Source organism: Lepus europaeus, chromosome 17 (assembly GCF_033115175.1).
Source record: "Lepus europaeus isolate LE1 chromosome 17, mLepTim1.pri, whole genome shotgun sequence".
Lineage (NCBI taxonomy): Eukaryota > Metazoa > Chordata > Mammalia > Lagomorpha > Leporidae > Lepus > Lepus europaeus.
The window spans coordinates 68,148,951-68,157,468 of NC_084843.1; the positions used below are offsets into that span (position 1 = coordinate 68,148,951).

The following is an 8,518-nucleotide window of genomic DNA, read 5'->3' on the forward strand; positions in this document are numbered from 1 at the left end:
GTCGCCACAGGGCACACGGCCCAACCCTCCCCTCTGCTCTCAACTGTGTCCTCTGCATGGACAGAGGTGGGGTCTGGCCCTGTGCTAAGGACCCCGGCAGGGAGGGAAGGAGCGAGGGAGTGCAGTTCCCACTCCCCTGCCTCCAAGGCCTGGCCCCTCCTCCTCTGGGCACCTGCAGCTGAGCCCTGCTGCTCCTGGAACCACAAACCTCGCGGAGAGCTGTTCTGTCCGTCACTGATGCTCACAGGCACGGTGCTTAACGGCAGACGGATGCCTCTCCCTCTTGTTCATTTGACTCCCAGAATAGACTCAGGGAGTGTGGGGAGGAGCGGGGTGAGGACTGTCGTCACTCCTGTCCTGCAGGGATGTCCCTGGGCTGAGCCAGAAGCAGGACTCTGGGTTCTGTAACCCTGGCCACTGCCTTCCTGTCTCTCTGGGCTTCAGTCTTGCACCTGGAGGGCACAGGTGTTGGTCCAGGTGCCCTCTCGGGGTCCCTGCCTGGTGTTCATTTTCTGCAAGTCTCCCTGCAAGACCACCCCTGCAGTGGTCCCCCCAAAGTCCCCCTTCCCTTCCGTGTCCTGCTTTGTCACCTCTCCCCGTGGAATGGCTGCTGTGCTATGAACTACAGGTGCAGTGCAGGCTGCTGCAAGGTCTGGGAGGTCAGCCAGCACCCACCTGGCCTGGGTGCGGAGGACGAGGGCTGTCACTCTGACCTGGGCCTGGTGGAGGGCTGGGGGTGTGGCGGAGGAAGGACGGGCCCAGGCCGTGTTTCCAGTCTTGCCGATAGAGGGCTGGTCTAGAGGCATGCCTAGGCAAGCGGGGAGGACCGTGGTCACCCTGGGAGGTGTCTCTACTTATCTGCTCCCTCCCACTGCCGCTGGCCACTTACTCACGATTCCTGCCTCTGATCGCCAGCTTTCTCCAATTGACTCTCACCCATCCAGGGCTCCCCAGTGCCATCACAAGGTCAGAACTCAGCCTCGTCCTCAGGGCCCTCCCCACAGGCCTTTCAGTTGGTGGTCAGCATCATAGGCCTTCCTCCTAGGTGGCCTGATCTCCCAGTCCTGGGCAGGGGCTGGCTCCCCTGCTCATGGCTGTGTGCTCCATGCCTCAGACATGTGTGCAGGATGCTCCCCTTGGCAGAAGCCACCTCCCCTGAGCCTCTGTCTGCAGGACCTATGGAGGGGACAAGTGACAGCCTTGAGCCCTCCACAAGCAGAGAGCATGCAGGCAGATTTGTGTTATGGTTATAACCAAACAGAGGCACACAGGCGCTTGTATGTCAGGGCCAACCACGGTTCAGCATGTTCTTCCCTTTTGAAATGTACTGGGACCCTTCCAAAAATGGCACCTGCCTCCTTCTGCGCGGTCTCTGTCCCCAGGTGTTGCAAGGACTGTAAGCCCAGCTGCCTGGTGAGCTGGCCGCGCGCTGCTGGCGACGGCCGGCAGGGGGCGCCCGTGGACGGCCGGCAGGGGGCGGGGCCCCCCACATGCCAATAAAGGCGGCGGCGCGCGGCTGCCGGGGACTGCTTTCTGGGAGCACGCGGCCTTCGGTCCCCGGTCTCTGCACTCCCTGCCGGTCTCCCGCCCGACCCGCGTCCGCGATGCTGGCGCTGCGCCGCGGCCCCCGCCTGCTCGGCCTGCTCCCGGCCCGGTGCGCGGCGCCGCCGGGCCCAGCGGCCCGCGCCTACAGCAGCGACGGCGCCCGCGACTCGTCCTCTTCCGCCCCGGGGAACCCGCTCGTGTACCTGGACGTGGGCGCCGATGGGCAGCCGCTCGGCCGCGTGGTGCTGGAGGTGAGACGCCTTGACCCCACGGGGCCGGCCTGGGCGTGCGGGACCGACCGGCGCCGTGCGTGGCGCGCTGCGTGACCTTGGGCTCTGGGCCTCCGTGGCCCGGTCTCTGAGAAGGGGCAGCAGATCGGAGTCGTCCGGCCGCTCCCGGACCCGTGGGGCGCTGGGGTGGGGGAGGGCCGGTGTGGAGGAGAAAGCTCAAGGTCAGATCAGAGCGGGTTGGGGCCTGGCACGGGTCCTGGGGGAGGGGAGGGCTGCTGAGGCCCGGAGTTCCGAGGCGGGTATGGGGGGACCGCACCCGCGGTCGCCGGCGCTGGGGGGCTGGGGGAGGCGGCCCTCCGCGGGGTGGGGGCTCTCCTTGTGGGCCCTTTTGAAAGCCGCGTGTAAACCACAGATAGTTGTCAAGGTCACGGGAAGGCCCAGTGTAGCAGCCTTAGCCCCAGCACTTGGGGCAGAGAGGCCAGTGGGTGCCGAGTGACCACTTTCCCGGGAGCCCTTGACTTTGCTTTTCAGCCTCCTTTGTCCTGGAGCCTGGGGCGCACCCTGCCCCTCCCACCTGGTGCCGGGGTGACTTGAAGCCCAGGAGCTGGCTTGGCTGGGGTCCTAACTCCCCTCTGCCCCCTGCCTCCTGCCTCTCCCTGGGCCTCCCTTGCCCGTGTGTGCATGGAGGGGTTGGCCTCGCTGCACTCCAGGCCCCCGCCCCCCAGTCTGATGCTGGGAGCTAGCTGGGCCTTTCTGCCCCAGAAGGGGGCCAGGACCGCATTGTTACCGCCTTGGGCACACGGGCAGACCGAGGCCACTTCCTGCTGGTGTTCCCGTCTGGGGCTAAGGAAGCAGCTGCCTGCGATGATAGTTGCGTGGCCGCCTCCCACGGGGGTTGGCAGTAACAGGAATGGAATGGCCGCGTGGCCGCCCTCACGCCCCGTGGCCGGTGGGGGTGTCGGGTGGTGAAAGCTTTCTGCCCGCCTCTGGGTCACCACCGTCTTTTATCCTTGCCTCCCCACAGCTGAAGGCCGATGTTGTCCCAAAGACAGCAGGTGAGACGGGGGCAGGGAGAGGGAGGGGAGCCGGGCAGGGGGCAGGGGAGGCCGTGGGCTGCCGGGAGGAGTTGGTGTTGCTCGTGTGGCTCTGCTGCCGTGTCCTGGGGCGGCCCGGGTCCCTTGCTGCACTTCGCTGCTGGCTCTGGTAGTAGCCGGGCACCCCAGACCCAGTGGAAGACTATGTCAGTTCCCTGGAGACAGCCGCCTCCCTCGGGCGCCTGGTGGGAGAGGGTGGTGGGCGAACAGACCTCAGACTCCCTGCCCCAGTGAGCCAGTGCCAGCACAGCCAGGGGGTGCCTATACTCCTGTCACAGCGTGGAGGCTCTGGGGTCAGGCCAGGGAGTGACTTGTCCTGGTCACACAGCAGCCCCAGGAGACGAGCCAGGGTCTCTCTGCACCTGACTCACCTACTGGGGAGCCCAGGCTGAGTGCTGGCCCGGCCGCCTTGATCCGTGTCTCTCTCCAACCCTCAGAGAACTTCCGGGCCCTGTGCACCGGGGAGAAGGGCTTCGGCTACAAGGGCTCCACGTTCCACAGAGTGATCCCGTCCTTCATGTGCCAGGTAACGGGGCCGCGGTCGCCCTGCAAGCGGGGGCAATAGCAGGAGCTGCCTCTTTGGCTGGGTGGGAGGTTTGGCTGGGTGGGAGGTTGCTACGCGAGCAGGTGCCTGGTGCGTGCACAGTTCCCTACAGAGGGCCAGCTGGCATTATCTGTCGGTGTGGCCTCCCCCACCCCTGGGAGGCCACAGCTTGTCCCGGCTGCTCTGGACCTGGCCCGCCCCCTTAGTGCAGCCACAGGTTGGCCCTGCCCAGCTGGGCTGGGGGTTGGGGTTTAGATGTGTGTGCAGACAGAGTCCATGTCTGAGCTTGTCCCCGAGTGTCCCCTGAGCCCTTGGCAGGGGAGACAGAGAGAGAGGGAGAGGGGGGAGGAAGACAGAGCCGGGGTAGGAGCAAACATGTCTGCTCTTGCAGCTTTTGTCCCGGAGAAAGGCATTTTTCTTGGTGACGTGAACATGTTCATTAGGCGTGTGTCTTGTCTGTTTCAGAAGTATTTTGTATCGGAGGTTGGGGGGCAGTCAGCAGCAGGGGTGGGCCCCAGGCCGTTTAGGGGCTGTCCTGTCAGGGCAGAGTGACGGTCCTGGGGCTGGCAGAGCCCAGCGGCGGGGGTGTAGATGCTGCGGCTTCTTGGATGTTCTCTCTGCCCAGAGTCCTGTCCCCTGGTCCCTCTACCCTAACCCTGTGGCTGTCATCGTTCCCTGGGGGAGGGCAGGGAGTTGGGCTGTGACGCTGGCACCGGCAGTGAACGTGATAAAGGCAGGGCTGGGGGTGAGGGACAAGCCTGGCCAGGCCCTGGGGCTTTCCTCCTGGTTTTTTTTTTTTTTTTTCTTTTAAGATTTATTTTATTTATTTGAAAGACAGAATTACAGAGAGAGGTAGAGCCAGAGAGAGAGAGAGAGAGAGGTCTTCCATCTGCTGGTTCACTCCCCAGATGACCGCAATGGCCAGAGCTCAGCTGATGTGAAGCCAGGAGCTTCTTCCAGGTCTCGCACACAGGTGCAGAGGCCCGTGGACTTGGGCCATCTCCCACTGCTTTCCCAGGCCATAGCAGAGAGCTGGATCGGAAGTGAAGCAGCCGGGACTCAACCCGGCACCCATATGGGATGCCAGTGCTGTAGGCTGGGGCTTTAACCTGCTGTGCCACAGTGCTGGGGGCTTTTCTCTTACAGAGGCTGCCCGCTCCACCTGAGGCCCATGTCCTGAGTGAGGCTAGTGACTTCCAGATCTGGAGGGTTCTCTCTGGCATGAGGTGGTGGCACCAGGAGGCACAGGCCATGGGCTTGAGTCATCGCCATCTGAGGTTGCCTTATTGGCATCCGTGGATACGTCAGCCAGACTGGCCAGGGCACCTGTCCCACCCGAGGACCTCATCTCAGGGAAAGAGCAGCCTGGCCGTGGCCGGGGACTGGCCACACGGGCAGCCACTGGGCTCTTGTGACCACGGCTGTCCACTCAAGTCCTGTCAATCCTCTCTTAGCCTTCGGCAAAGTCTGGGGAGGGGTGCTGCCTTGGTGGCCCCGGGCCTGGGTGTGCAGGGCAGGGGGGACTGCTGAGCCCTGTGCGGGGGGAGGCTGGGACAGGGACAGGGACTTGGCTTAGGGACCTGGGCTGAGCTGACTGCTGCTCCCCCACGACTGGGAACAGGACCCCTGGCCACCTCCCTCCTGCTGTCTCAGAGTTGTGGGTTGAAAATTCATCTCAGAACGTTCCTTTAGGTTCCTTGGGGCTCAGGTACAAAGTGTGCCATTCAGGGTAGTGGTGACAGCTCTTTCAGCCTTATTTTTCTGTTGCTTTTCCTTATAATCTCACCTGCCCTTAACTCGCTGGATGTGTGTTAACCCCTTAGCCCGAGGGGCTTGTACTGGGTGGGCTGGGGTCTCTGTGGGGGCCCGCTCAGGGGGTGCTCTGTGCGCAGGCTGGCGACTTCACCAACCACAACGGCACAGGGGGCAAGTCCATCTACGGAAGCCGCTTTCCTGATGAGAACTTCACGCTGAAGCACGTGGGACCAGGTGAGTGGGGGGCCCCCCTGCCCTGTCCTCTGAGCGGCCCCTGTAGCTTTGGCCTGGCCTGGAGTCCCCCAGCCTCTACCGTGCCTGGCAGGCCCTGGAGGGCTGCCATCCCATAATTGCTCAGTACCCGAAGATGCGCCTCCACCCCCACCTTCTGCACTCCGGGTTGGCTCAGCATCTGCGGCTCACTGGTTTTTCGCTTCCTCGTTCCGAGGTCTCCTCCCGGAACCTGGGTAGAGGGGCTGCAGGTGGAGCCGCGGTGTTGCGCAACCTGGAAGACCCACGGGGAAGTGCAGAGAGGCCTAGAGGTCAGGGCTGGGACCCTGCTCCGGCTCCACCAATGAGAGCTTCCAGAAAGACCGTTCCTCCTGGGCCACCCCACTGAGGCCGGGGGGGGGGGGGGGTGGCACAAGTCCCCGGGAGCTGTCACTGGGCCCCGAGTCTCCTCTTGGGGGTCCTAGGATCTTCACAGCCGCGTATCCTGGGTGTGGTTTGAGCCCTGTGCTCTTCTGAATGGCTCACCCCTGCTTGTTTTTGTAGGTGTCCTGTCCATGGCGAATGCAGGCCCCAACACCAATGGTTCCCAGTTCTTCATTTGCACCATAAAGACAGACTGGTGAGTGCCCTGCTCAGGCCCTCTGGGGACAGGAGGTGGCCTTGCGCTCGTGCACGTTGCGGGGAAGGCAGCATGTGGCTGGAGTGTCTGCTCTGGGGCAGTGGCCCTGTCCCAGGTTGTGTGTCTGTACGAGAGAGAAAGTCAGCAGTGGCTTAGGCGTCCTGTTGTCCTTAGCTAGAATGTTCTTGCTGTGTTCCACACACACACACACACACACACACACGGGATCCCCTATCAGATACGTTTGGGAGATGCTGCAGAACATGGTCTCAGATGGCCTGGAGTGGAGCCTTTTTGTTTCGTTTAACCGGGGTGTTCCAGGCCCTGGAATGGCCCTGACCGTGGGCTGTGCCGTGGGCAACGCTGATCCCAGCCAGCCCCGGGTTGCGTGGGCTTGCAGATGGCTGCCAGCCCCGGAGAGCGTGGGCCAGGGGTGTCTCTTCTCTGAAGCTTCCTGCTCAGAGTCCCCAGGCTGAGGGGACAGCGGCTGGGCTGAAGCCGACTAAAGCCTGTTTCCAGGACTTCAAGGAGACCCAGGTGTGGGCAGATACTTGCAAAGCAGCAGCGCGTGGCCACCAGGGCTGGGCAGGCGGCTGCTGGCACTGCCCTCTCTTTGCTGCGTCTGTGGGGCCCTCGCCATCCTGCCCTTGGCTGCTGTCGCCCTGGCTTCCCCGGAGCTGCCCCAAGCTGCCTTTGAGATTTCACAAAGGAGAGCTCGGGACGCCTGTGGTGTCACCACCATGGGCGATCGTGGCTCTCGCCTCCCTACCCGTGACTCGATTCCGTCTGGATGGCGATCAGTGGCCGTCTTGTCTCTTCTCGGCAGTCTGATACGCTGTGTCGCCCTGTGCGGAAGCAGAGTTCATTTTTCATAGATGTGGGTTCAGGGCGAGTGGCATGGGGCAAGGTGACAGCACAAGCTTGGCCCAGCGGGCAGGCGCCCTCCGGACTGTGTTTTGGGAGCACAGCAAGGCTTGGGAGCAGAGCCTGGTGGGTTGGGGTTCCTTTCCGGTCGGCCATGTGGGCACGTGATCCTGAGACCGTGCGTGCGTGTGCATGTGTGTGTGTGTGAGTGATGCACTCCCTGGTGTCTGCTCACCTGCCTCCCCTCTCCGTGTGTGTGTGTGTGTGATGACCGGATGTGTGTGTGTGTGTGTGTGAGTGTATGATACACTCCCTGGTGTCCACTCACCCACCTCCCCTCTGTGTGTGTGTGTGTGATGCACTCCCTGGTGTCTGCTCACCTGCCTCCCCTCTCCGTGTGTGTGTGTGTGTGTGTGTGATGACCAGATGTGTGTGTGTTTGTGTGTGATGCACTCCCTGGTGTCTGCTCACCTGCCTCCCCTCTGTGTGTGTGTGTGTGATGACCGGGTGTGTATGTGATGACCAGATTGTGTGTATGTGTGTGTGAGTGTGTGATACACTCCCTGGTGTCCGCTCACCCGCCTCCCCTCTGTGTGTGTGTGTGTGTGTGATGACCGGGTGTGTATGTGATGACCAGATTGTGTGTATGTGTGTGTGAGTGTGTGATACACTCCCTGGTGTCTGCTCACCTGCCTCCCCTCTACGTGTGTGTGTGTGTGTGATGACCGGATGTGTGTGTGTATGTGTGTGTGAGTGTGTGATATACTCCCTGGTGTCCACTCACCCGCCTCCCCTCTCCGAGCAGGCTGGACGGCAAGCACGTGGTGTTCGGCCACGTCAAAGAGGGCATGGACGTCGTGAAGAAGATCGAGTCCTTTGGCTCTCGGAGCGGGAAGACGTCCAAGAAGATCGTCATCACGGACTGCGGCCAGCTGAGCTAACCCGCAGCCCGGGCACCGGGCGGCAGCGGCCACAGCCACGGGGGCCTGGACTCCCAGGTGGGCGGGGTGCCTGTGCTGGCTCCGCTGGTCGCAGAAGAAGCCGCTCAGGATACCGGCCTGCCTCACTGGGGCCCAGCGTCCACCCTTCCTCGGGACGCTGTGTCAGCCCCGCCCTGCCAGCGCCCACCTGCCCATCTGTGCCTAGGGGCCCAGGCGGAGGTGACGGGGTAGGGTGCAGCCAACACGCCCGCCTTTTCCTCCAGCCGCAGGGGACAGCCAGTTACTGCAAATGACCGGAATACTTGCTCCGTGCCATCTTCCCCGTTGGAACGGTTTAATTAACGGGACTGTGAGAAATGAAGCTGTGACACTGCTCCAGGGATCCGGCGCCAGTGGCCCTGGCCACGGGACCCCAGAACTTGGCTTTGGAAGCACAACTCAGGGCTTTTGTGAAGACCCCCACGGCCGGGCCCCCTCCCCCATTACTGTGAATCCCACTGGTCCGCTGCTGTCTCTTTTGAGGAGGGCCCGTGGGCATAGCAGCAGCCGAGCCCGGAGCAAACCTGCAGGCTGTGCCCGGTGTGTGTGGATTCGGCGTGTGCGTGCCCCGTGCTCCGGGGGAGGGTGTCTCCTGGCCGGCTGCGACGTCTCTGTGTGTGTTGAATAAATGAAATCCACTGATGATGTTTATGCCA

The 8,518-nt window shown here is 62.9% G+C and overlaps 1 protein-coding gene across 1 annotated transcript; it reads left to right on the forward strand.

Annotated features, from left to right (window-relative positions):
- Window positions 1–1,527: 1,527 nt before the first annotated feature.
- PPIF (peptidylprolyl isomerase F) lies at window positions 1,528–8,518 on the forward strand. Its single transcript, XM_062214616.1, has 6 exons — window positions 1,528–1,796; window positions 2,800–2,830; window positions 3,307–3,395; window positions 5,306–5,402; window positions 5,943–6,018; window positions 7,688–8,518. Exons 1-6 carry the CDS (start codon window positions 1,605–1,607, stop codon window positions 7,821–7,823), a joined length of 621 nt encoding a protein of 206 aa, XP_062070600.1. The 5' UTR covers window positions 1,528–1,604; the 3' UTR covers window positions 7,824–8,518.